Source organism: Melanostigma gelatinosum (assembly GCF_949748355.1).
Source record: "Melanostigma gelatinosum genome assembly, chromosome: 14".
NCBI classification, from domain to species: Eukaryota; Metazoa; Chordata; class Actinopteri; order Perciformes; family Zoarcidae; genus Melanostigma; species Melanostigma gelatinosum.
Genome location: NC_136647.1, coordinates 1639010 through 1665990, shown reverse-complemented (window position 1 = coordinate 1665990; position 26981 = coordinate 1639010). Strand labels below are relative to the sequence as shown.

At 45.5% G+C, this 26981-nt stretch overlaps 1 protein-coding gene across 4 annotated transcripts in view; it reads right to left on the bottom strand.

The window, feature by feature from the left end:
- Positions 1 to 1737: 1737 nt before the first annotated feature.
- clip2 (CAP-GLY domain containing linker protein 2) overlaps positions 1738 to 26981 on the bottom strand; it is a 30512-nt gene continuing 5268 nt past the window's right edge. The window contains exons 3-18 of one of the 4 annotated variants that reach the window (XM_079283944.1): positions 24646 to 25154; positions 20744 to 20868; positions 19820 to 20033; positions 16641 to 16838; positions 16432 to 16535; positions 15854 to 15914; positions 13692 to 13796; positions 10708 to 11082; positions 9210 to 9782; positions 9062 to 9119; positions 8500 to 8583; positions 7244 to 7400; positions 3436 to 3595; positions 2668 to 2856; positions 2449 to 2512; positions 1738 to 2352 (exon numbers count right to left, since the gene is read on the bottom strand). In XM_079283944.1, coding sequence (XP_079140070.1) covers positions 2336 to 2352; positions 2449 to 2512; positions 2668 to 2856; positions 3436 to 3595; positions 7244 to 7400; positions 8500 to 8583; positions 9062 to 9119; positions 9210 to 9782; positions 10708 to 11082; positions 13692 to 13796; positions 15854 to 15914; positions 16432 to 16535; positions 16641 to 16838; positions 19820 to 20033; positions 20744 to 20868; positions 24646 to 25154 — 2993 coding nt within the window. In that variant the 3' untranslated portion in view covers positions 1738 to 2335. Of the gene's footprint in view, positions 2353 to 2448; positions 2513 to 2667; positions 2857 to 3435; positions 3596 to 7243; positions 7401 to 8499; positions 8584 to 9061; positions 9120 to 9209; positions 9783 to 10707; positions 11083 to 12600; positions 12652 to 13691; positions 13797 to 15853; positions 15915 to 16431; positions 16536 to 16640; positions 16839 to 19819; positions 20034 to 20743; positions 20869 to 24645; positions 25155 to 26981 lie in introns of all 4 variants that reach the window. The other 3 variants (XM_079283945.1, XM_079283946.1, XM_079283947.1) reach the window with 3 other exon arrangements.

Genomic DNA, 26981 nt, shown 5'->3' with positions numbered 1-26981 from the left:
TGAATTCTATTCAATGTTTTTGCAAATGAAATCCAGACGGGGAGGGATGAGTGCACCGTTTTGCTCCTGTGACAGCCCTTCAGTAGCTGAACAAAAAGTCAGTGAATGAATCCAGGTACATTTATACACAGCTTTAAATAGGGCTGCTTTGTTGTACCGCTAATTAATACCAGTGTATGGACGGAGTCCGTGCTGACACGAAGTCTACAGTAAATAAAATAGCAGATAAATAGTGGTAAGAGGTGTTAACGGTACAGGGTTGGATAGGGTTTGAGAAAACAAAAATCTGGAATAATTACCTATAACCATTTAACAAACATAGAATAACTCAGAGCTGGCAGGAAGTCCACTGATGTGAAATGGCTAAAAAAAGGACTACTTTTTTTAGGAATATTGGCCCAATAGCAACCGTACCCGATAACCAAAGAGAGGATTGGTGGTTGAACACCTGGAGTATTAAGGACACATTAAAATAAGCAGTTGTTGGTGACGCACAATGAACTTGTGGCAGCGTTAAAGGTGCAGTGTGTAGGATTTGGCGCCATCTATCGGCGAGGTGGCAGAATGCAACTAACCAAAACTTCTGTGTGCCAACAAATACTGCTTATTCTAAAGGTGAGAAAAACACGATGGTTCTTATTTTCCAGAGATTATCCGCTGAAGAAAACATTAACACATTTCTACCAATAGATCCCTCTAAATGTTACACACTGTACCTTTAAGAAAAGTTTGGGCCGAGCCGTGTTGTCGTTGGCACAGAAATGAATTGTGAAACACATTCAAATCAACAGTTTTAACCACTGTTTCTAAATTGGGTCTCATGATAGTTCAGCCTTTATTAGACTGCAAGTAACCACAGCAACAGAGTGTGTGATAATTAAGTGAACCGAGGGGTTAAAGTAATTATTCTACTCGGCTGACAAGAAACTAGATAAGAGTTTCCTGTCGTGTTTTCTTTGTCTTATATAAGCGTGATAGAGGAAATAAAACTCGTCTTTGCTTGTTGTGTTAGAAAATGTTGACAGACTTGAAATCGTGTTTCATGATACTGTGTTGATTCTTAACACTGTCGGTTGTTAGTTGATAGTTTGCGTCTCTAGATCAGGTGCATACGGTGGCTCAGAGTGCACACAAAGCACTGCTGTGACGTCGATGTTACTCTGAGAAATGCAAACACAGATTCCACCGTTCGGATTGCACTAAAAAGAGTTGTTTTTTCTTCACACTATTTCGACAGGTTTTCTGAAATTGGCAAGTAAATTGTTGACAATGCACAGTGCGAATCGAGACGGCATGTTGATGATACATGAAAGAAAACATTCTGATCAAGATTATGTCCCATTTCTGCCAATAGATCGCTCCAAATATCACACACCGCACCTTTCAGGACCCAAATCTGAATGAATGAATGAATTCAGGGCACTTTAAGAATACGCTAAGTTGCAGTCAGGAGTTTTTAGTATCAGCAGGTACGTGAGGATTGAGACAGTATTTTTCTGGATACTGGTGGAAAGTATTTGGAACAGACTCGCATGGATGGAGACTGGAGAAGTGGATTATGTTGCAGGAAGTGGTTGAGAAGGTTTTTGTGGATGTTTTAGCCCAAAAATCCGACCAAAAGACACAAATGGATTCCACCCGATGAACGATGAAACCCCTATTTTCTTTTTTCCAGCTACTTTGCAAGCCTTCTGTGTTTGTGTTTTATAATCAAAAGACAGATTTTATTCGTCAGAATCACTTTAAAGGGCCTTTTTAATACTTCCATTAACCCACAATGACTCATCATATTGTACAAGAAAGCAGGAGAGTGAACAGACCAATTCTCTCAATCAGGTAGAAGTCAAGTGAAAATAACAGTTGAAGTTTTCCTCGAGGAGTCGCTCTGAGTGCCGCTGGCCAAGGATCAAAGTCAAAGTAATAAATAAAACAAAGTTCCTTCAGTTCTCCGCATCGTCGTCCGTCAGCTGTTTTCTTTCCGATTCATAACTAAGAATTGTCACAGAGTTCCCGGCAACTTGTGGATTGACATTTTTTCTAAACTACTGTAAAGCATCAAAGGTCTCAGGAGTTGTACCCAAAACATCTCTTCACCTCCATGTCCCATTTCCTGTGTATATTGTATCGTACTGTAAGCGGCCCTCGTGATCGGCTAATAGGTGCTTTCTGCAACGACACATAAATTCACTCGGAGACAAGAGATTCGTTGTTTTGGTATTAAAACTGCAAACTGAAATCTTGTCCAGGCGTCCGTGGCAGGATCAGGAGGAACATGAAGAGCTTTTTCTAAGCCGTCGGCCCTCCGCATGTCCCGGCTCAGTCTGGTCTCTTCTGCTCATATCAGTGTTGTTCCTGAGAAGACCAACAAAAACACAAGATGTCTCAGCACTGGAACGCATTACCGGTATCACTGCTTCTATAATAGTTGTACAAATAAAGACAGAATACCAACATCTCGAGCGCTGCCCAACTCCTGGTGATGAATCCCATTGGCTGAATTTGCACCGTGAACCTGAAAGACACAGTCGGGGATTATTTAACTGTGAAATTAAAGGACTGATGTTGATGCTACTCTCTTCTGACACGGCGACTTCTTCCCAAGCTACCACACATAAAAAAAACATTTTCATGCTTTTCTTCGTTGAATCTGTGAAAGTGAAGTTTTACCGGGCTCTTATCTGGATGCCTGCGCATGGCCAGGACCAGCTGGTCCACCTGCTGGTTGTGGTCCATGGCGTTCCTCAGGGCGTCCTCCGTGCTGAGCAAACGCTGGCGGAGGCGGCTCACCTCCGAGTCCAGGACAGACGGGTCCAGCATGGAGTACCGCCGGTGGTCGGGTGAAGACCGCTCCTGACCCTGAAACACACACGCGTTACACCACCGCGCTGCAGGAGGTGTGATGAACATCTGGGGGAGAAATGATGACTCTACACTTTTCACATTTTCATATTTAAACATACTAAATGTCCTCTTATGGATCATGTCAGCGGGCACAGATTATACAGTCAATATTTAAACTACCAGTCTGTGTAAACATAGTGTCCAGCACTATACTTCTTATTATAACCGTGATAAGTCCCCATTACAGCTTTAAAAACATCTGAGTCAGTTATTAAACAGACGCACTATTGGGTAGCTGAATGATTGAGCAAAAACAATTCCATAATAATGTTTCTAGATATATGTTAAAGCAAAATGTCGGCATAAAATGCCTTTGACAGCAAGTTTTTAAAAGAAAACAAAGAAAACAGTCAGCTGGCATTAAGCTGTGTGCCTCTACAGGACTCCAGACAAACTTTTCTAACTTTCTCAGTTATTTTGTTGCACCGTGCCGGCGATTATGTGGCCAGAAACATGCTTTCAGGTTGTCTGTCCGTCCACTCCTGTAAAACGAAGCAGCGTCAGCTGATCGCCACAAAGCCGCTCCCTTCTCACCAGGAGGAGCAGTTTCTCACGCAGGCTCTTGATGTCGTCCTGGAGTTTCTGCTCCTTCACCTTCCACTCGGCCTTGTGCACCTCTCGGTTCAGGTCCTTCTCCATGTCCCGGGAGTGGCGATGCGACTCCAGGAGTAACACCCTCAGTTCGTTCAGACTCCTGGAGAGAACACGAAGGAAGAACACAACCAAACCAGTTGGTACGACTCAGAAAAACAGAATTCATTTTCCACGAGTGTTTGCCGTGAACCTGACCACTCCGGTGGGCAATGAACATCGACAGGCGGATTATGTGGGTCGTCTGCTCGGACCTCGCACAAAGGTCGTTGTCATTTAACACCCATGATGTGAATAATATATTAGCCAGTCTGGCCGGCGGGGATTGTGGAGGCGGCCTCATCTCTGTCCGTGTCAGACTGGCTGGTGGATGGATGCCCTTGTTGTCATGGTCACTGCGCATCTTCTGGCTGTTTGCCCACATACTAATATGAGTGAACCACATCACTGTGGTCAGGGCGCCGCGTTAAACCCAAAGGAGGTGGCTACTTTAACATGTGTGCACCTCCCAAGTGAGAGCATCAAGAACTCCTCCTGACCAGATTTTTCTCTGTGTGCTGAATTTGTTAAAGCCTCTAACAGTGTAAGTGTTTACTTGTCGAGTTTACAAGGCCATAATATGTTTGCAGCTTATTTCTGCTGCCCCCTAGTGGACATAAAACACTAAGAAACTGCATGTTTCAAGGAAAGTGGTGTATGCAACGGGTATTTTAGTGCCGGACGACCCTATTGCTCGGCGCTTGGTATTGCTGCTTACTGCACCGTCAGGGGGCGTGGCTTAGTTGCACGTGGCTTTTTTAGAGTTTGGTTGTGACGTCAGTATATCCAGCATCCAGCAGCCAAAGTGAGCTGCAGTCAATGAGCATGTGAGGAGTTCAAGTCTGCAGAGCCCTGAAGCTCCGCCCACAGAGCGCTGTTCGCTCATTTATTCAAAATGTATTAATATCGAATGAGTTGTGCGTCCAAATTGCACCAAATCCGACAGAGCGCTCCACGGAGTCCTCAGCAAAACACCCGGGAAGTGTGAAGTAGATCGGACGATCGTTTCCCGAGATATGCGAAGGACACGCAGACAAGATATTCCTTGCTTTATAGTTACTGACAAGACCCGTTAGTGATGTTGGACCGCATTGTTGTTTCTTCTGGAAATCATTCTGTCTTCTACCACATGAACTTGCTCGTAATTGGCTTCCTTGAATCATCCTCCAAAGATAGAAATGTGTTCTGAGCCGACTGTCCTGAAGCGATGAACTAGCTTGTTTTCCCCGAAAAGGACGTGATGGACTGAAATAGCAGCAGCGGCGCCAATAACCCCACCATCCACTAGCACTCACGCTAACTCAAAAGCAGGCCACACACTGCATTTTTCAAGCGACGCTATATCATTTTATTGCACACAACATAATTGCTGCGGTGGTGATGCACAAAAGAAAATATTCAGCTGGAGCCAGAAGCACTTATTTTGAGTGCCTCGTTGCATTTAGTGACATCATAACCATCAATAATGTACGAACGACATCATGCAAGAGAGCCAGCAATGTCATCTGCTCATTCAGCTTCACAGAAAAATGCATCGACTTCTATGTTTAATAAAGCTCCCCACGTCTGCCACGATGTTGGGACAACTTGGCTGGATAAATAACGAACTCGACTATCAGAGTTTCACGAAATAAAAGCAGATTTGTGACGGCTTCGGGAGCGATGTGGACGTCTGGCAGCTCTGAGCTGGTTTCCCTCTGCTGGCTGATCCATAAACTCAGGAGGAAAAAGACCAGCTGTTTAGTGCGCCATGCAAATACGTAGTCTGTCAAATGACAAAATACCAGGATGTTCTACTGCAGCCGGTCGCATTCTGCAGTATGTTCTGACCCACAATCCTTTGGGGCTGCAGACGTACGAGCAAGAGGGTCAAAGTTTCTGAGCAGATCATTTCTTTTAATCGTTTTTTTTAAGAACTTGAAATGCAATTCTCAGTCTGTATTCTGTATTCTTTCCCAAATGTTACAATCGTTCACACTAAATACGTGTCTTTTCTGACAGATTCTGTGTTTTCTTCACCCCGGCGCTTTGGCCATCAGCAGACATTCTGTGACTCCAAGATTAATAAGTTAAAAAAGTTACACAATAAAGATAAGAAGGCCTGTTACAGGGATAGAATTGGCAGTCTAGACTAGCCGTCCTGTTTTAACGTGGATATCATATTTATTTTAATATTTCTCAGTGATCAGAATTGAATCTCTTGACTTTTTAAAGTTTAAATTGATGAGGTCATTCAGGCTTACTTTACACACCACAGCGTATTCAAGATGTCTTCCCCACATTAGCGTTCAGTAGAACACCACGGGGCTGTTCAGGTCTGCTAACCCCGTCAGCTGATATTAATAAGTCATCACACATGTCGGTGTCAGCAGAATATTCATAACGAGGTTCTGGCTGTTAAACTAGAAGCCTTCATCTCGCTGTTTATGAAGTTAATTACTTTGTATTTCTCTGTAGTAATACTTTTTATTATGTGTGTGTACAGAAGCCGTGTCGGGTTTAAAGTTTTATTTGTTTGTACGCCGAACTTGTACGACGAAGAAAACAACTCTGAAAAGAGCCGCTCGCACAAAACCGTGTGCTGATGGCACCGCGTGCATTGTTCCTTCAATAGAATTAAACATTGTGCAACTTCTGCTGCGCTTTAACTTTACGTTACAAACCTTATGGTATTATGAATAAGACATGCACAGTGAACTCACCCTGTCCATCACTCACATTAACATCATTATATTTTGTATTACAAGTTTTCTGAAATGTTATGTTTGAATATGCAAATGAGGCTTTATCTGATGGTAACTTTTGGTGAATTTAGTAGAAATCTACAGACGCAAACAGACAAAGTATTGAAATAAATCGTTCCACTCGTCTGGAAGAAGACGTGTGATGGAAGCTAAACAGCCCAAACGAGCTGTAAATTGATTGGAGCACGCACAACGTCTCGTCTGAGCTGGAGATAAGTCATTTCTTGGAGTCATTTCTCTTCGTGGTGGCTCTCGGCAGTGTGAAGCGTCTTTCTGGAGGAATCCATGCAAACTGTGGGTACAGTGGACGGACAGAAGAGTTTCTCTGTGCTCTTCAGTCAGTGGCTGCTTCTTAGTTGCGTCTGCGGTTTCTTTAACTGGTCACAGTTCCCCTGTGCATATGACAGTCACATGTCCACGAAACCAATGACTTTACCGTTTATTAATGACGGTTATTATTAATAACCTTTCAACAGAGTGCTTGATATAAGTCTGGATATATATAAATAATAATACATGTAATAAATATATATATACAGATATATAGATATAGATAGGGACAAGACATGATCGTCACATTTGAATAAAACATGAATTCATGGATGTGCACTCAATACAATAGAGGTGATATCATGGTACTTGTGCTTTAAACAGTTAACAGTTAAGCCTTTGCAGGAGAATATGTTTCTTTATTGTATTCAAATCTGAACTAAAATCCATAAATACAACTGGGTTTTAGCTCAGCTTTTAATGCAATGAAGGCCAATGTTCCAGATGGAACATTACAAAATGAAATAAGAACATTGTTAAGCTGACAATAAGACAGACTAAAATCAATACACAGCCTGTGGGCTCCCAGTATCCGTCCGTTATCGAATTGATCACATGCTGTATTTCTGTCTGGGAGATGATTTGGCGCTCTATTGTCCCAGTGAGTGCAGGGAATCAATAAAGCCGTGTCTCCGTACCTCTCTTTCTTCAGCAGCTCCTGGCTGATATTGACCAGCTGCCCAGAGGCATCATGGGACTTCCTGGTCATGGACTCCAGCTCCGCCTCCAAGCGCATCTTCTCCCGGGCCTGAGCGTCGGCTTTCTTTTCCCCTGAGCGAACTTTGGCCTCCAGTGCTGGTGGAAGAGAAATAACAAGTTCCACTTTATTCAACATTTATCATCAGTGAACTGTTGATAGCACACGATAATGGAGTTCTAACAACTATGACCACGATGACCACTGACCAGCATCTTCTTTGTTAGCGCTGTAGCTTGTGGGAGGAGAACGCCGGTTACTCCCCGACTTGAACCGTGCAGACGAGGTTGACAGAGCAGAATGAAGCTATTCTCCCCCTTTGTGGCTCATATAGTTCTCTTTTTTTATTCCCCTCTTTGAATCGTTCACTGTCTTTTTCTTCTCATACGTGTGTCAATTTGATTATCTGAGCGACATGAAGTGTGTTTCGGCTCCTTTTGAAGTGATGGAACTTCAGGGTTTTCAGAAGACAGATTTCTCAGCGATGATCAAAGGATGTGACGGTGAAGACGAACACGACTGCGCAAAGAATGAAGTGAAGCCTGCAGTCGCTGCACTCACAGTGCACCAAGAACGACACGAATGAGGGTCAATTATGTAAATGTGACGCAGATAACGAGTGTATTGATTGAGAAATATGTCCGATTTTTTCCAAAACAAAAACTCAAGTTGGCTGATGAGGAAATGTTTTGTCCAACAGCAAACATGATAAAACACCGATGACTGGTGTCCCGGTTCTTATAATCCCTTTTAACTGGCGTTATGTTCCGCCATGCAGACGCGTTATCGAGCTTTAAACATTACAAATGTGCGCTTGCTGCATGTTCGCTTCTCAGAATCAACTTAAGTTACAGATTTCAGAGGAACAGGTGTTTCAGTTCAACGAGCGGCCGTGTTAACTGGTGACTTCCCTGCCGAATGCGTCCGTGGTTGCTCGTGGTAACTTAACGGCCGGCGTCGACAACAAACACAGATGAGTCTGTATTTATAATTGATTGAAGGCTTTCACGAGGACTCCTACACGTCCTGTTTTCAACAGATGCCGCCGCTACGAGCAACCACGGACACGGAGTCACCAGATAACACGGTCACTAGTTTAACCCAAACACCAGTTTGTAGCGCCCATTTAAAAAGTCAACAAAGTCAAACCTCTGAGTGTGTGTCATGGAAGAAGAGCGCTCTGTAAATGACAGTTACCTCCCGTCTGGCTCTTGAGGGCTTCGACCTGGGAGCTGAGAGTGGAGACCTCTTTCTCCCTTTTCAGCAACTTCTCCATTGTTTCTGTAGAAAAAACACAACAACAGGAAAAGTCAATGTTCAAGTGCACTGATGCAGGCTCACAGGGGCATTGTGCAGGTTTACACATCATCTCCTAATGTAGGAGTGGGACATCGTACAATCTTAGCAGCAACATGATAACTGGTGGACAGATTTTCCTTTGGGATGACAGATTGTGATTTTTGAATTTTGAAATAGAGATGAACGGGATAGTTTGGATGTTTTATGAGGTACTTCTCAGTAGTTTTACTACAGTAGAGTTTGGAGAAACAGACGGGAGTACATCAATGTACTGCTGTGGACGTGTTTTAGACGCCATCAATATCAGTTTAAGTGTACGCTGCATCAAATCTGTGCTCTCTCCAAAATTGCTGGTCACTGACTGACATCTTATAGAATCATATGAGGAAAATAGAGAAACTGAAGTGTATGAATGACTTGTTTTCATGATATTGTAGTTCAAATAAACGGACGGTGATACCTTCGATGTTCTGTTTCAGCTTCATCTTCTCATCTGAAATGTCGTTGTCCTCTATCACCTGTAAAAGGAACGAAGTGAAGAGACTTTAACTCAAAGCAATGACAGCGTATTGATATTTGGATCTCTAAGTTTCTCCTCTGCCACGCACATTTGCATCATGGGATGTATAGCGGGCCGCCTGGATGGCCTGGAGCTGGTTGGTCACCCTCAGCTTCTCCTCCAGCCTCTGGATCCCCTCCTGGCTCTCCGCCTGGGCCTTCTGCAGAGCCCGATAGTCCGCCATCTTCTTCTCCGACAGCTCCAGCCGCTCCCTCAGCTGCTCCGTGCTTTTGTCCTGCTCCATCCGAAGCTTCTCCATCTCCGCCAGCCTCTGCTCCGCCTTCTGCAGCTTATCGGTCGCCTCCTCCAGGGGCCGCCTGCCGCCGTTGGCCTGAGCCTCGGCGCTCCACGCCTGGTTGCCCTCGGCCAGCTGGTCCTTGGCCTCCTGGAGGCGAGTGCAGAAGTCTTCGCGCTCCTTGGTCAGAATGGCGGCTTCGATCTTGTGTTTGGCTTTGAGGTTCTCCACCTCCAGCTGGTGCTCCGTCTTCAGGCTCTCCAGAGCGGCTCTCAGCTCCTGGGCGTCCTGCTCCGAGCCCTCTGGAGTGGGGCGATCGCTACGCAACGAGGCCTTCAGCTCCTCCAAGGAGCGCTGGTGGTCGATCGTCAGAGTGTTGAATTTAACCTGCAGACGGAAGTGAGGAGAATTTATGTTGGTTGTGTTTATCTGGAAAAAAACCCTTAAAGGCTGGGTTGCTAATGTTCATCAAAGACATTCCATCATGACTGTGAAAACAATCTGGAATCTGTGGCAAGGTAGCCCCGCCCTAAAGCATCCCCTGCTTTATGGTCTGTTAGAGACCTGTCAATCAGCGTGTAGCCCCGCCCTAAAGCATCCCCTGCTTTATGGTCTGTTAGAGACCTGTCAATCAGCGTGTAGCCCCGCCCTAAAGCATCCCCTGCTTTATGGTCTGTTAGAGACCTGTCAATCAGCGTGTAGCCCCGCCCTAAAGCATCCCCTGCTTTATGGTCTGTTAGAGACCTGTCAATCAGCGTGTAGCCCCGCCCTAAAGCGTCCCCTGCTTTATGGTCTGTTAGAGACCTGTCAATCACCATGTAGCCCCGCCCTAAAGCATCCCCTGCTTTATGGTCTGTGTGACTCTAAATGGACCATAATGTACTAAATGAACATCATGCTGTATTGAAGAAGACTTGAAACTAGAGATTGAGACATAAACTCATGTTTACAATGTTTACTGAGGTAATAAATCAAGAGAGAAGTAGAGTCATTTTCTCATAGACTTCTATACAACCAGAGGAGTCGCCCCCTGGTGGACACTAGAGAGAATGCAGCTTTAACACATGAAGCTCTGACTTCACTTAAAGAACCAGCGGTTTCTGTCTGTACGTGAGAGAGAAGGAAGGAATCCATATCTCATGTTTCGGTTGGTTCATGGAGGCCACATTGGAGTGTTTTGGTTGGTGACTGAAATCATCATTTAAAATCAACATTCTTATCCTTGCTTTGTGATCTTGGTGAGCACGCATACTTTCACAGAGCTGCACTGAAGTAGTTTGTAATGTGTTCAAAGAGAAATAAAGCGGAATACCTTCCAGGTGTCCATCATCTCCACGTGTTCCTTGGTGGCCTGTTGGACTTTCTGCTTGATCTCACTGACCTCCTGGCTCCTTTTCTCCACCTCCGCCTTCAGCGAGTCCATCTCCTGCCGGCTCGCCGCCAACGCCGCCTCGTACTTCTCCTTGAGCTCGCCGCTCTCCTTGCTGTGCTCGCGGCCCGCCGACGCCAGCTGCGCGCGCAGGACCAGGGTCTCCGGATGGGCCTCAGGCCCCGGGGCCGCGTCGGCCCCCTGCGAGCCGGGGTCGGACCCCCTGAGTTTGGTCTGGAGGTTCTCCATCTCGGCTCTCCTGAGGCTGAGCTCCTGCTCCAGCCGCATGACACGACTCTGCTCTTCGACTGTGGTTTGCTGGCGGGTAAAAAAAAAAACACAACATCCATCACTGCGGCAGGAAAGGTGTCGGCCTTTTTGAAAAGAACGACATCATCAAACGCAACAGGTGGGAGACCCTGCAAGTCAACGACGTCATTCCGGAGAAAAGGCGAAGCTGACTTTAAAGAGCAGAAATCAGGCCTCAGGGGGAAACCCGCTGAAGAGCCGTGTGAGGGTGGAGACGAAGACGTAGAGTACAAATAAATGACATGAAGCACGGGGACAGTGACAAGCTGGATCACTTTGGCTCCCTGCTGGACTCCTTACATACAAGATGATACAAGGACTGCGGAACAGACGTTTTACCTGCTCGTGGTCAGTATTGATGCAGATCTAACTTACAGCATGTGTTTTAATGTTCCAATTAAAACACTACAAGATGTGAGACGCGTTGTTTTTCATGCATCAATGATGAGATTTTGGTCATTTTTGCGTTCACAACACGTCTTCTTTCAGACTAGAGGAACGATTTATTTCACTACTTTCTCTATTTACGTCTGTAGATTTCTCCTAAATTCACCAGAAGTTACCATTACATCATGCCTCATTTGCATATTTCAACATGTAAGGTCAGAACACTTGTAATACAAAAGAATTGTCTTAACGTAAGTGTTGAGCTGGTCTCTACTGTGGATCCATCCAGCTCAGGATCCATTTGTTTAGAATTGATTTCGTTCAGTTTATTCTATTTTTTTTAGCTTAATATCTGGACATTTTGTCTTTTAGTTATTCTGCCTTTGGTTGTGAAGAACTTTGTGACGTCTGCTCTTGAAAGGTAAATAAACGTATTATTATTATTATTATTATTAAGTCCTCTGAATGTGTCCTTTCATATCATATCGTGTTTCTCACCAGCATCCCTTTGTTCTGGCAGGTCAGAGCTGGAGGTGCTTATTATTCTAGAGGAGTCTCATCAACACGCTGCCACCACTTTGGGTTTGCGTCTCACAAACAGATGTCAAAACAAACCATAATCCTCATTTCTATGATGCCGCTGTCCTGGTATTCAGAGCCGGCCGCCCCGTCGCTCATTGCACCACCTTCATCCAGAGACGGAGACGGAGCCAGAGGGGTCAACGTGTCACTGTCCAAATATCTGTGCAGCTCACACTGTATGTGCAGAGAAGTGGAAGATGAGCGGCGAGCACAGCCATGCTCTGATCATCTAGAAGCAGCCAAGCAAATGTGTGTTAAATAAAAAGCAAACAGCAAAGAGGTCCACGCAGACATCCTGCACACACTCCAGTGAAGAGACGAGGCAAGAGGAGCTGCACGGTGCACAGGAGTCGTCTGGGAAGACAATCTGCCAGACCTCAGAGCTACCAGCTGATTCACAGAAGGTGTCTGAAGAGCATTGAGATCAAGGCACAAACACACAGAGCAGAAGAGTCGGTGCAGGGTTCATGTCCTTGACAGCTGCTGGAGTCGACGTGAAGTTGAAGAATTGAGATCAAAGCCAAAACAAGATCAAATCTGTTGGTTTTTGTTCTTCACCTTGGTTCTCTTACCCAACCTCGAGGACACTGCATCATGGGAGCATCCTCCCTGTTGGCAGAAGCAGACCTTGCTGCATTAAAAGAAGAAGTGAAAAATCCAGCGTTTCAAAGTGTTTTGTTGTCTTTAGATTCCTGTAAATCGAGAGGAGAAACTGGGACGGTTTGATTTGTGACACCGTTCTCTGTCACTGTGAAGATCGGCTTTACAGGAGATCCCGGTGATTGAGATGAACCGCCGGGGTTCATCTGGAAAACGTTCATCGAACAACCAGCGACGAATCCCATCAACAGTTCAGCTGAAGGTCTCGTGTGTTACTATCAAAACATGAGCTCGTTCTCCAGAGCTGAAAAGGAACGTTTATGAATGCTGCATCTTAAAAACGCAGCTGGCAGCTGATCCGAAGGCCAACCTTCAAACAATAAAAAAGATAAATCACAATTTAACAGAAGATCAGCAGCAGCGGCTGAAGCAGCTGATGTGTGAGGGGCTCACGATATGATGAAGCAATGAAGGAGAGGATGAAGACGAGGATGAAATCATTCTGCATATCTGTTTATGTGATTTTGAATAATCCACTGACATTCAGGCTTTTTACCTCCGCCAAGGACCGTCATGTCTTCGGTTGTTTGCTGTATTACGGTGGAACTACTGGCCTGATTATCTGAAGCTCGGTGGAACATGGGCCAAAGAAGAACATGTCACATTTTGGAATCACACTTTTTTTCTTACTCATGGAAGCGGCCTTGGCGGAGTGCCCTTCTAGTTTCCCACTTTGTTTAATTATTTAGTAAAAGAACCAAATTACTTGATGCAACAACATATCTCTGACATGTATTTTAAAAGATAACGCTGGAAATAACATCACATTTTTCTTATTTCAACAAATCCCAAGGAAGAAAAAAAGGCAATGAATTGATCCAAAGATTAAAAATAACAACTGAGGTCACGGGATAGTTATATGTGTACTGATTTTAAATGCTCATTCATATGCCTCTAGTTTGATTTGATATGAATTGGGACACATCGCGTCACTGTCAACACAGAAGCAAACAGGTGCACACGGGCTACAGGCAGAGGTGCGTTTTTACCCTCCTCTTCTCTAAGTCTCTCTGAAGCACCTCTGCTCTCGACTTTTCGAGGAGCAGACTCTGCTCGAGCTGACGAATGTGGCCGCGCTCCGATTTCCTCTGAGTCTACAGAGACAAAGAGAAAGACAGGGAGGAACACGAGACTGAGAGAAAGGAGGAGGAAGAAGAAGAAGAAGAAGAAAAAGAGCCATACAGATCCGAGGGGATGATAGAGGTCAGAGTTGATCATGTGACCAGGAGAGATTTAGGCTCTGACTTTTTTTTAGGGAGGGACAACTCTGCTGGAGACATTTAGTCTGTTCAGGTAATCAGAGCCTTGAGAGCAGCCAATGAAATACAGCCTGCACTCATATTCTAGGTATTACGGTAAAGATAACCAACTGGTTCAATGATGCGCTGAATATTCACATCGTTTACTTTTCATAACAGCTTTGTTGATTAGCGCCGCTATGCGGTTATCACTGAAGGATAAGGTTGGTGATGTTGTATTTTTGTTATTCTCATCAAATTCCATGAAAAGAAAAAAACAATAAAGAAATCCTACTAACATGCATTTCCTATGTATTCAAAGCCTGATGTCTCTTAGAGCTCCATTAAAAACACATCAATGAGCCTCACTGTTGTTCCTTCATCGCCATCCACCCACACCCACCCACACACACACACACACACACACACACACACACACACACACACACACACACACACACACACACACACACACACACACACACACACACACACACACACACACACACACACACACACACACACACACACACACACACACTTTCCTCCTGAGTGAAGTTCACTAAAAAGCAACAGTGCCCTGCTGCTTTAGAATCATATTCATGCTTTTGTTTTAATTAAATATATATATTTGTGACATAGACTGTATAAAAGAAGTGACACAGTCACAGTGACGTCGCTGTGACGTCGCAGTGACGTCGCAGTGACGTCGCTGTGACGTCGCAGTGACGTCACTGTGACGTCGCTGTGACGTCGCTGTGACGTCGCTGTGACGTCGCTGTGACGTCGCTGTGACGTCGCTGTGACGTCGCTGTGACGTCGCTGTGACGTCGCTGTGACGTCTGTGACTGCACTTTTGAAGCCTCGCGTTTGGCATCTTTGTTTCTGGCCGTCACCATTTTGTTGTTTTTGCCAGCGTAGTAGTGACAGAATGTGGCGAAACAAACTACAACCAAACGCTGAATAAGACATTTGTTTGGCGACCAAAATGTTACAATTAACTTTCATGAAGTGAAAACACTGAAAGAGTAAAAGTTGTAAGACACGGAAAACTCTCAGCGACGTGGTAGAGACCTGTCAATCACTGTAAGCCCCGCCCTAAAGCATCCCCTGCTTTATGGTCTGTGTGACTCTAAATGGACCATAATGTACTAAATGAACATCATGCTGTATTGAAGAAGACTTGAAACTAGAGATTGAGACATAAACTCATGTTTACAATGTTTACAGAGGGAATAAATAAGTAAATACATATTTTTGATGATGAGCTGAAGTCAGAATGGGTTTAGTCCTCTCATGTGACTTACAAATATAAACATGATAAAATATCCCCAGTCTGTATCCTCAGGTAGCACTCTTTATCCTTTTGTCTAAAAACATGTAGAATACTTCAGTCACTGTGCTGCAGACGGTGCAATCATAAATATGTTTCTTGGGGTACATGTTAGGCGGCTGAATGCAGTATTTACGTCTCATGCAGGTTCTTCGTGGAGTGACAGGTGGAGCACCGTCTCTCATGGATTTCTCACTTTACTGCATAACTTTAAAATGAGTCTTCATTGAAGTCAGCCGGCTTTTAAATCCTTGCCGGACTTTTGCCCTGAAGTAATGCTGCAGCATGAAACAGCGTATAGCTGAGGAGGTAAGCAGGCGGCGCGCTGAGAGCAGAAGCTGTCAATCAGATGTTGAGAGGGGTTCACGCCCACATCATCCTCTCTAAACCTGCTTCTTAATGTGTGCATGTGCTCTGTGCATCCAAAAGATGTTACGCTCTTCTCTGCATGTATATAAACCCGTATAGATCTTATTCTCAGGGTCCATGATATTAGAGGATACACCGGATTTTAGCATGTGCAGGTACATTTATTCTAATATTGATGGAGTTTATAGGTTTTAATTATGTGGATAAATACCTCCAGGTCTCCTTTGGTGATGGACTCCTCCTCTACTCTGAACTGGAGGTCCTCCACTTTCCTGAAAAAGATGAAATGAAGGAATTCTGTGTTGAAATGATGATAAAAATGTCAAATTGTGACAAAGTTTAAAACATAAGGAACAAACCCCTATCTGGGTGGGTTCTAGATTAAACCCCTGGAATATAAAAGTGTTCTCTTTGGAACCCCTCGGGTGGGTTCTTGTTGGAAGGTGGAAAGGTTCTAGATGGAACTAAAACACCATGGAAAGGTTCAATGTAGACCCTCTAATGGAGGGGTCTGGGGGGGTTCTCCTTTCACAGATGGTTCCAGGTAGAACCCTTTATGTTGGTTCTAGGGAGAACCCTCGGAAAGTCTTCCAGGTGGAAGGCTCTAGTAGGAAACAATAAGGGTTCTACGATGATGAAAGAACTCTAAATGGTTCTAGCTAGCACCTATAAGAGTTGACTTTCCCTCCTTGTAACAACATGAACGCTGTTCTCCAAAGATATTTCAGAATATTTGAGAATCTATTCTTCAAAGACTCAGGTACCTGCACTGCTACAGAGACTGATTACCTTTTCTCTTCTTCCAGCTGATTGGTCAGTTCCAGCTTGTCTTTCTGCGTGCTGGCCAGCACGGCTTTGACCTGCTGCAGGGTGCTGTCGTTCTCCGATATGCACTGGGGACAGGAAGACGATGTTTAATGTTCCATAAGTTACGCTGGCGGTTTGGTTTGTGCCGAACGCATCACCAGAAAGGCCGAGTACAACATCTCGTCTCATACCTGCACGTGCTGCACCTTGAGGACGCTCAGGTCCTTCTCCACGTCACTGATGTGGCTGGTGGCCTTGGCCATGTCGGCTCTCTCCATGTCCCTCTCGGCCAGCAGCTGCTCGATGTGCTGCTGCTTCTCCTTCAGGGCCTCCTGCAGCGCCGTGGTGCCCGAGATCTTACGGGCGTAGCGAGACGACGTCTCGGTCAGCTGAGACCAGGAAGGACGAGAAACATTAGAAGGGTTGAGGAAGGGATTCCAATGTAAATAATGCAAGGGAACAAAGGTATTCTAAAGGGAACAAAGGTATTCTAACGGGAACAAAGGTATTCTAACGGGAACAAAGGTATTCTAAAGGGAACAAAGGTATTCTAACGGGAACAAAGGTATTCTAAAGGGAACAAAGGTATTCTAACGGGAACAAAGGTATTCTAACGGGAACAAAGGTATTCTAAAGGGAACAAAGGTATTCTAACGGAAACAAAGGTATTCTAACGGGAACAAAGGTATTCTAACGGGAACAAAGGTATTCTAAAGGGAACAAAGGTATTCTAACGGGAACAAAGGTATTCTAAAGGGAACAAAGGTATTCTAACGGGAACAAAGGTATTCTAAAGGGAACAAAGGTATTCTAAAGGGAACAAAGGTATTCTAACGGGAACAAAGGTATTCTAAAGGGAACAAAGGTATTCTAAAGGGAACAAAGGTATTCTAACGGGAACAAAGGTATTCTAACGGGAACAAAGGTATTCTAACGGGAACAAAGGTATTCTAACGGGAACAAAGGTATTCTAAAAGGGAACAAAGGTATTCTAACGGAAACAAAGGTATTCTAACGGGAACAAAGGTATTCTAACGGGAACAAAGGTATTCTAAAGGGAACAAAGGTATTCTAACGGGAACAAAGGTATTCTAAAGGGAACAAAGGTATTCTAACGGGAACAAAGGTATTCTAAAGGGAACAAAGGTATTCTAAAGGGAACAAAGGTATTCTAACGGGAACAAATGTATTCTAAAGGGAACAAAGGTATCCAGCTGGGCGGGTTCGAGATGAAACCCCTAGAATATAAAAGGGTTCGCAGTAGAACCTTTAGGGTAGGTTCTAGATGAAACCCTGGAATATGAAAAGGTTCTCTGTGTGATTGGGTTCTAGGTGAAACATGAAATATTAGGCAGGTTGAGGAAGGGATGAGAGAGGTTAAAAAGCTTCACACGTTCCCCTCAGATCACCTCTGATTAAGATCAAAATATGAATTCATGAGCACGAAAAAGGCAAAGCTAGTTATCTCTAAGAAAACAATACAATGTCGTGAGATACAAGAGATAAATACTTTCGTATGAGTAGCTGCCCCACGACAAGAGACATATTATCTTTTATCTTTTCAACATCATTGGCTACATGAGGCTTCAAAGAATAACCATCTCTCAGTCTGTGGTCATCCACTCAGGGAATATTTGACAGCTGGGGAAAATATCGCCAACATCAGAAGCTCAAGTGTTAAATAAGAGCTGAAAGATGCAACCTTCCCTTTGACCACTAGAGGGTGCTCTTTGACAGCATTCCTGTGAGATCAGGTCAATCCAGAGGTTTTTATTGTATAAACAGAATAACACTGATAATGAGACCAATATAAATAACACAGGTTTGTTTCTTCTGCAGCATTTCAAACACTGAAAATTAGAAGAAACAGCAGAAATACTTTCTGTACCTAGAACTTAGGGACAGAACCTAAACTTGGAAACAAGGGTTCCAAAAGTGTTCTTCCTGAAGGGATGAGGTTTTATTTCTGGTCGTGAAGAACCCTTTTTGGAAGAAAGGTGTTTTTTAAGGATTGTTGAAAGCATGACACACCCACAAAAACTGTGCTTATAAATGAAACCCATGGAGTATAAAAGGGTTCTCGATAGAACCCCATGGGTGGGTTCTAGATTAAACCTTTGAAATATGAGAAATATATTAGGGATCTTGGTAGAACCCCCACTGATGGGTTTGAGATGAAACCCTTGGACTATAGTCTGGTTCTCAGTAGAACCCTGGGTGGGTTCGTGTTAGCACCCTGATAAGGTGGAAATGTTCTGCATAGAACCTCCAGAGAGGTGTCTGGTTGGAAAGCCAAAGAAGGGTTCTCTGTAGAACCTCTCATAGAGGGTTCTGGGTGGAACTTTCAACAGATGGTTAACTTTGTGAGAATCCTTTGAAAGTCTTACAGGTGAAACCTTAATAACATGTTCTACCAGGAACAAAAAGGGCCGAAGAACCCTAAATGGTTCTACCTAGCACCTTCATTTCTCTGAGTGTCCTTCACCTCCTTGTAACAACATGAACTCTGGTACACCAAAGATTTACGGAACGACGGTGGGGAAGAATATTTTTTTGTGCAGCGCATCTAGAACCGCCCCGCCAACAATCAAGCAAAGTAAAGGGCAGGGTTCTCCATCAGAGATCTGGCTCGGAACCAGCAGCTGAAATCAATGTGAGATGCCCTGACTGCCAACGACTCCTGAGGCCGATCGTCTTAAAGGCACAGTGTGCTGGAGCAAGATGCAAAGTCAGACAATCTGAGCCTCGCACTGCAACGACATGCAAAGTGCTGACTCAGCTCAGCAGATAAGGGGGATTTGAACACACTGAAGCCTCTCATCACACCGCTGGAGGAATTCTGGAGACAAAACATTTCATCCTTGGTGTTCAGAGGATTTTACATTTTTACTGGTTTATTAATAAAAACATAAAAATGAATCTAAATAATTAAAGAAAAAAAATATATTAAAACATCTTAAAGGTTAGAAGCACTAGATTTAGATGTGAAGATGTATTTTTATCATCAGAAAATAAATATATATATATTATAATGTCATTTTAAGCCACTTTTAAAGTCTTGTTGCATTTTACGATATTCCACCTTGTAACTGGTTTTAAAAATAAAGTTTCTTAAAGTAAATATTTGGGGGAATAATAGTTTGCTTATCTCCTTTTTGCACAGAGTTAGAGGAGAAGATTGGTACCATTTGTCTGTACAGTAAATATTTGGGCGACTCAGGCGGAGGTTGGCGGTTCGATTCCGCCTCCTGGCCACATGTTGAAGTCTCTGAAGCAGCTGTGGCTTCATGTTTGTTTTACTAACATGACAGCGGTATCAAACCTTCTCATCTAACGCTAAGCGTTCGAGTGGACGCTGCCGCCATCTTACCAGTCCAGTCCGGCTCGGTCGCCCGCCCACGGAGGAGGCCACCGAGCTGACGGAGCTGATGGAGGAGCTGCTGGGGCTGTGGACCAGAGAGGAGACCCCCATGGCCATCCGCTTGCTCTTCTTGGCCTTGGCCGGGCTGGTGGAGGGGAAGCCGATGCGGATCACCTTGTGGATCGGAGCAAACAGGCCAAACTTGTGAAGACACTGAAAGTATCTGCAGGGAGAGAGGCGAGTTTGGTTTAGCACAGAGCGGCTCCACCGACACAGAAACACAGTTTATAGATGCTCCCAATGATTGGAAATGATGATGTTTCAGGAGCATAATAGCCACCGATTAAATAGTAAAATCACCTTTAAAACTCTACCCACGGTAAAGTCTCCTGACTGTCACTGTTGTGACTCTATCGCAGTAAATCCACAAAATCCGCCCACACGACAATTAAATGAAACCCTGTGGTGGTTTCTGCTGCAGTCGGAGTCTCCTGGACCACAGTTTTGTCATGATGACTCACAAACAGAGTCATAAGGTGAAAACAACACATTTAATGGGATACAAAGTTTCAAACAAGACCAAATCTTCAGTAGAAACAAATACATGTGCTTCTGGATCTGGACCTGACGTGGGAAAAGTGTCTTGTTTTCCATTTGTTCTCCCGTTTTGGCTGACGGCCAAAGTTCAATCCGACTTTAAATAAGTTTTTTATTGATGGCGAGAGAAGAATGTGTGTTGTGCTCTGAATAGATATGATACATGTGATAAATATGAAATATAAAAACACTGAAGCTTGTGGGTCACGAACAAGCAGATGAAAGAACAAACGACTGAACAGATGGAGCAACAGTCTTCCTCTATTTCCCTTTAGGAGGAGTTGGTGTGTGTGTGTGTGTGTGTGTGTGTGTGTGTGTGTGTGTGTGTGTGTTTACCTTGTACCAGCCACAGCGCCATCATTCTTCCCCAAGGGCTCATCCAGCTCGACCCCACACCATTCACCCTTGGCGAAGTCCGTCTCTCCCATGTAGCGAATGACTCCCATCTTAGAGCCGCCCACCTGACAGCAGGCGAGCAAAAGAAGGTGCGACTGTTAAAGCGTGTTCACACCAAACGTTTTCGCACGATCACATACGAAGAATGGCTCGAAAACGGCCGCCTGGCGTCTAGTGAGAAGTTCGCCTGACGCTGTGTCGCTAAATCCAACAAGTGAATCAGAAAATATTGTTGTCATTTTATATTTGTACAGAGACCAGAATAAATGTATGTGTACAAACCACAGACTCTAAACTATAACCTCGCTGCTGTATTTATGCCAAGATGATGCTATTGTGAGTGTTGATGGAGCTGCTACAACGTTAGCATAGCCTAGCACGCATCGAACCAAACAACAAGGACAGACCTGATAAAGCACAAACCCAGGTTTTAAAAACAGACTTATTTCAACGTACTCTTGTGTTGTTTGTTTTTCGTATTCTTTTGTACATTTTAATATTTGTATTATTAGTTATGTACTGGGTTGATTTTCCTGCACTAAAGTTTAATTCCTCGTTTGTTGAAAATTAACTCGCAATAAACCGTTTTTGATCAGAATGTACAAACATCTGGTCACACTTTCCTTAAAGAAAGAGCTCAAAGTCTTCTTGAAAGCTTTTAACGCTTCCACGGAGAACGAAAAACAGAGAAAAGTCAGAACGAACTGAAGTAAATGGGGCAAAGTTTAATGACTGAAAAACTACAAGAAAACATCTGTTTAGTACAACCCAAGTCTCACACACATGCACCTTCAGTAAAACATCACTATTATCAACTCCTCTGCATAAAGAGTCTCACACAGAAGGCCGGCTACTCGGTTGGAAGTGTTGTAAATACGGTTTTATATCTTTGGGAACATTCTTTGTTCACCGCAAAGACAAGAGAGACATTTTCCTGAAGAATTCCAGGTAAAACTGAGTGAAAACTGAGTCTCAGTGACACGTCTCAGTGACACGTCTCAGTGAGACACTTCTCTGGTAGAAATTCGAAATCAACCCGGATTGAAATCTTAGTTTGGTTGTTCAGTTCATACGGCATGAAATTACATTTGGAAAGGGAGCATTCGTCTTTTTTCCTTTTTGATGAACTCATTCAGGCTCCGTGTTTACTGCAGCCGTGTTAGATTTGTGTTCAGGGACAATTTCATCGACCGGCGGCTTTCACACCTCCCAAATAAACACCAGCCGAATTGCATGCAGCCATGTAACCTTTACAACACTGTCCGGTGAAACCCACGGCCTCTGGTTGAAGAGTGAGAGCCAGCAGGGGAGCAGCCGCTCTGTGGAGGCGGAGCGTGTTCAGCCTCGGAGCGCGTTTGGAAACATTTCTGTCGTTCTGTACAATAAATCTTTAGGCTATTTACACAAACCGCAGCACAGGTTGACCTTAATTCAAGATTACTGCAAGAGAGCATTATGAAAACAATGACTCAATTACATGCACACAAGTGTTCCACTATTGAATCGATACGGGTCATGGAACGGCATATTCTGTTTGGATGTTCCAAACTAGGTCTTATTCCAAATGTAGCATTTTGATTGAGACGTTTGAAATGCCGATATTATTCTGGTTTGTGGAGCATTTTCTTTGTATAAAGTGCATTCAGAATATTTGACAGAAACTGGATCCGTCCGTGGCTGTGAGATCGATGACAGGAAGTAGATGGCTTCACTGATCAATGTGTCAGCAGCAGTCTCTCCTCTCTTAAGTGCTGAAAGTAATCCGGAGTGATTTACAATATTGACCAGGAGGAAGGCTTTCGCCTGCTTCGGTCTGATGTAACCGTCCCCAGACGCCCATCCCCATCGTAGGGTCCAGTGACCCCGTCGTAGGGGCCAGTGACCCCGTCGTAGGGGCCAGTAACCCCGTCGTAGGGGCCAGTAACCCCGTCGTAGGGGTCAGTGACCCCGTCGTAGGGGCCAGTGACCCCGTCGTAGGGGCCAGTAACCCCGTCGTAGGGGCCAGTAACCCCGTCGTAGGGGTCAGTGACCCCGTCGTAGGGGCCAGTAACCCCGTCGTAGGGGCCAGTGACCCCGTCGTAGGGGCCAGTGACCCCGTCGTAGGGGCCAGTGATCCCGTCGTAGGGACCAGTGACGACGTCGTAGGGGCCAGTGACCCCATCGTAGGGGCCAGTGATCCCGTCGTAGGGGCCAGTGACCCCGTCGTAGGGGCCAGTGACCCCGTCGTAGGGGCCAGTGATCCCGTCGTAGGGGCCAGTGATCCCGTCGTAGGGGCCAGTGACCCCATCGTAGGGGCCAGTGACCCCGTCGTAGGGGCCAGTGACCCCGTCGTAGGGGCCAGTGACCCCGTCGTAGGGGCCAGTGATCCCGTCGTAGGGGCCAGTGACCCCGTCGTAGGGGCCAGTGATCCCGTCGTAGGGGCCAGTGACGACGTCGTAGGGGCCAGTGACCCCGTCGTATGGGCCAGTGACCCCGTCGTAGGGGCCAGTGACCCCGTCGTAGGGGCCAGTGATCCCGTCGTAGGGGCCAGTGACGACGTCGTAGGGGCCAGTGACCCCGTCGTAGGGGCCAGTGACCCCGTCGTAGGGGCCAGTGACCCCGTCGTAGGGGCCAGTGACCCCGTCGTAGGGGCCAGTAATCCCATCGTAGGGGTCAGTGACCCCGTCGTAGGGGCCAGTGACCCCGTCGTAGGGGCCAGTGACCCCGTCGTAGGGGCCAGTAATCCCATCGTAGGGGTCAGTGACCCCGTCGTAGGGGCCAGTGACCCCGTCGTAGGGGCCAGTGACCCCGTCGTAGGGGCCAGTGATCCCGTCGTAGGGGCCAGTGACCCCGTCGTAGGGGCCAGTGACCCCATCGTAGGGGCCAGTAATCCCATCGTAGGGGCCAGTAATCCCATCGTAGGGGCCAATCAGAGAAAACACACAATGGCCACGGACATGTTGACCATGTTTTGGCGCAATGGTGGATTTAAAAAACGTAAAAGGTACAAAGGATGAATTCTAGCAGAAGCTCCGTGTGGGGATCAACCATGCATCACATTACACAGCTGTGAATAGTCCACTGGGACTCTCATCCAATGACTTTCAGCTTCTATGAACTATGTTCGTCTCAAATATTTACACAACATCAAGTTAACTTCTTCCACTCCACCAGTCTTCCACCCGTCTATTTTTAGGGGGGGGGGGGGACTTTAAGAGCAGACAGCAGGTCAACAGTAGAGGCCACACTGAAGAAGTACACGTCATTTAAAGGCTGAGAACCTGAAGATAATTATAAATAAGATTGAGATGCAGGGTGTGTCAAGTTGTTCTCGGGCTGAGAACATTATGATGGAAGTATACGACGTTCCCATCCTCACGTATGTCTCATAAGTTGTTGCAGCAATGTTTGGGGTTAATACCATTTGTTACACATATTTGTTGCTAAATTGAAGCACCAAGACCTTGAGGACCATTTAAACATTCATGCTGTGATCTATTGTCTAACTTTTGAGCTTTGGTTGTTTCTGCAGGAATTGCATTTTTGGTGCGATTGGATGGCACCAAAGAGCAAAGAAGATGAACGGTTACGTTGAGGACTAACATCCTCACACATGAATACAATCGGATCGTGAAATAATGTACGTTCAATAACACCACTCTCATGTCAGTCTGTTAAGTATACGGCTACAGCCAGAGGCTGGTTAGCTTAGCTTAGCATTAAGACTGGAAACAGGGTGAAACATTTAAATAAATACATAAACTTTAAATTCTAAAGCTGAGTGACCCCTCTCTCTGGAGAGCCCATCACGAGAGGGAACCCTGTCCAACAAACCATGTGTCCTCCAACACAAAGTGACTCACCAGAACTCGGTCTCCAACTCGAAGATCCTTATCGCCTTTCTTCACCGAACCCTTAACCGAACCGTTGTCGGACATGTTGGACCCGGACTCGTAGCCCGTCTTCACCGCGCTGTTGAGCAGGCACTCTCTCAGTGGCACTACCACCCTCTGGCCAGGCGGGACGCCATTGCCGCCCTGCTGAGTCTGATTCTGAGCAGAGTCAGTGGAGTGGCTGTCGCTCCCCTCTCCGACCGGCTGTCGGGTGAGCTTCGAGGGTCGCGTGAAGATGCCCTGGAGGGGCTGGCACTCAAAGTAGTGCACGCCGCCCACTGACCCGTCGTTTTTGCCAACTAGGTCATTCAGTATCACGCCTGCCCACTGTCCCGGGGCAAACTGGGTCTCCCCCAGGTAGGCAATAACTCCAAGCTTGACACCGTTGACCCAGACCTGCTCGCCCACCGTGTAATCCCCCAAAACATCGTCGCCCTCTTCAGAGATTTTAGTTGGGGTGGTGGGCTTGAGCGGAGCGTCTGGAGAAAAAGAAAAACAGTTCATGTTATTTTTACTGATGTAGAGCAGGAAAAAGCTCATCTAGCAAAAAACAAAAGCAGGTGGCAAGACATATGAACATCACTGAAACAAATGCAGCGCACGCATTCTGCTCCCTGTTGGAGGGCCAAGTTGTAAACAGTGCGTACATTGTGAGATCATCCTCATTCACAACTGCCCTCGCACTATTCATCCCGTTTGACCGTGTCACGCCGGACGGAGAAAAAGAAAAGGAAAGAAAAACTGCATCCGGCGCAACAGCGCAGCTTCTGCAAGATGAGGCGTTAATCGAAGTGGGTCAGAGAGACCAACATGCAGCCGTGTGATATCGCCTGTTCCACACACAGATGAGCTGCTTTTTCTTCTTCTCTTTCCGCAGCAGCCTGTAAACTGAGCAGGGCATCGTCAGTAAAAGTCTGTGTTTATCGGTGTGCAGGAACGCTCGGTGCCAGGGCCGTCTCCCCGACACCCTGAGAGAGGGCCCGGGGCTCTGCGGGCCACAATAGCTGAGCTTTATGCCTCAATTGCTCCCATATGTTGCGATGCGAGATGCGTTCGGCTCAAATGCAAACGGGTACAGCTTCAGAAAAGGGTTTTAACTGGAGGATACAGATAGAAAGCCTTTTTAAGAATGCGCTGCTTCACTGTTTGAAGTCCGTTTGTTTCGGTCAGGTTGTTCTGTTGAACATCACATTTATCAACTGACCGAAAGATATTGACAATCAGAAAAGTGCTCAGGACCCTCATTGATCAGTAATGTGTCCAAATGGATGTTGCCCAGAGCAAACTGACATATACAGCATCAACATCAGCACACTGACCCACATCTGCAGCTGGAAGCACAGCTGGACTATGAACCTCGTCCAGAGCACCAGAGACGGTGTGGAAGTGTACCTGAGAGATTTAGATTAAGAACACCTTTAACACTGACAGACTGGTTGGGTTTTTAAAATGCAAATAACTCAGCAGCCGACACGGTACTCAAATAAAAGACAAGATTTCTGAGTATTTATACTTCTCACTGCCACCGTGGTCATATAAACTGCAGTACATGGATTCATATGAAAGGTCATTTTATCCACCAACGGAATTACAACGATATCCATTCATGAAGGATTTGAGGATGGAAGGACCGCAGGAGGAACGCAGCCTCTGATAGGACGACTAGTCAAGCACGCAGCCTCTGATTGGTCGACAGACTCAACCCAAGGCATTATGGGAATGCTACAGAACAGCTAACAACGACGACTGCTGTTGTCAACATGGAACATGGTTTTTGACATGAAGCGCGATATACTTAAGAGACAGTTAGTTTATGATTTTCTGAATCCAGTCGTCTCGCTAACGTACGAATTCAATTTTCATACCTCGACTGTTATTCGTAGAATCTCATCGTTTCCTGTTTCCCACTCTCTTCCAGTAAAAAGCTCAAATAACATGAACTCGACTTCCAACTTCAGAATGAAGTGTGTTTATCTGACTGCAGAGCAGAGGGCAGAAGACAAGCACAGCACCGGCCAGCGCATCCTGTGATCCAGCAGACCCAGAGCGGCGTTTCAAACCAAACCTCAGCCAACTCATGATTTTGGGTTGCCGAGGCAACAGGAGAGTGAGGGCAAAAGGATCCTCGGCAGACGGGAAGACTGGAAACACAGCCCTCACTTTCACTATTGTGCTCGGCCACCTCCCTCCACCATCTGAATCCCACTATTCATCCGCTCTGCACAATGAAAGCTCCACAGCTTCCTCCCCTCCTCCCCCTCCCTCCAATTATCCTCCCCATCTCACCCTACTTTGGTCTCACACAC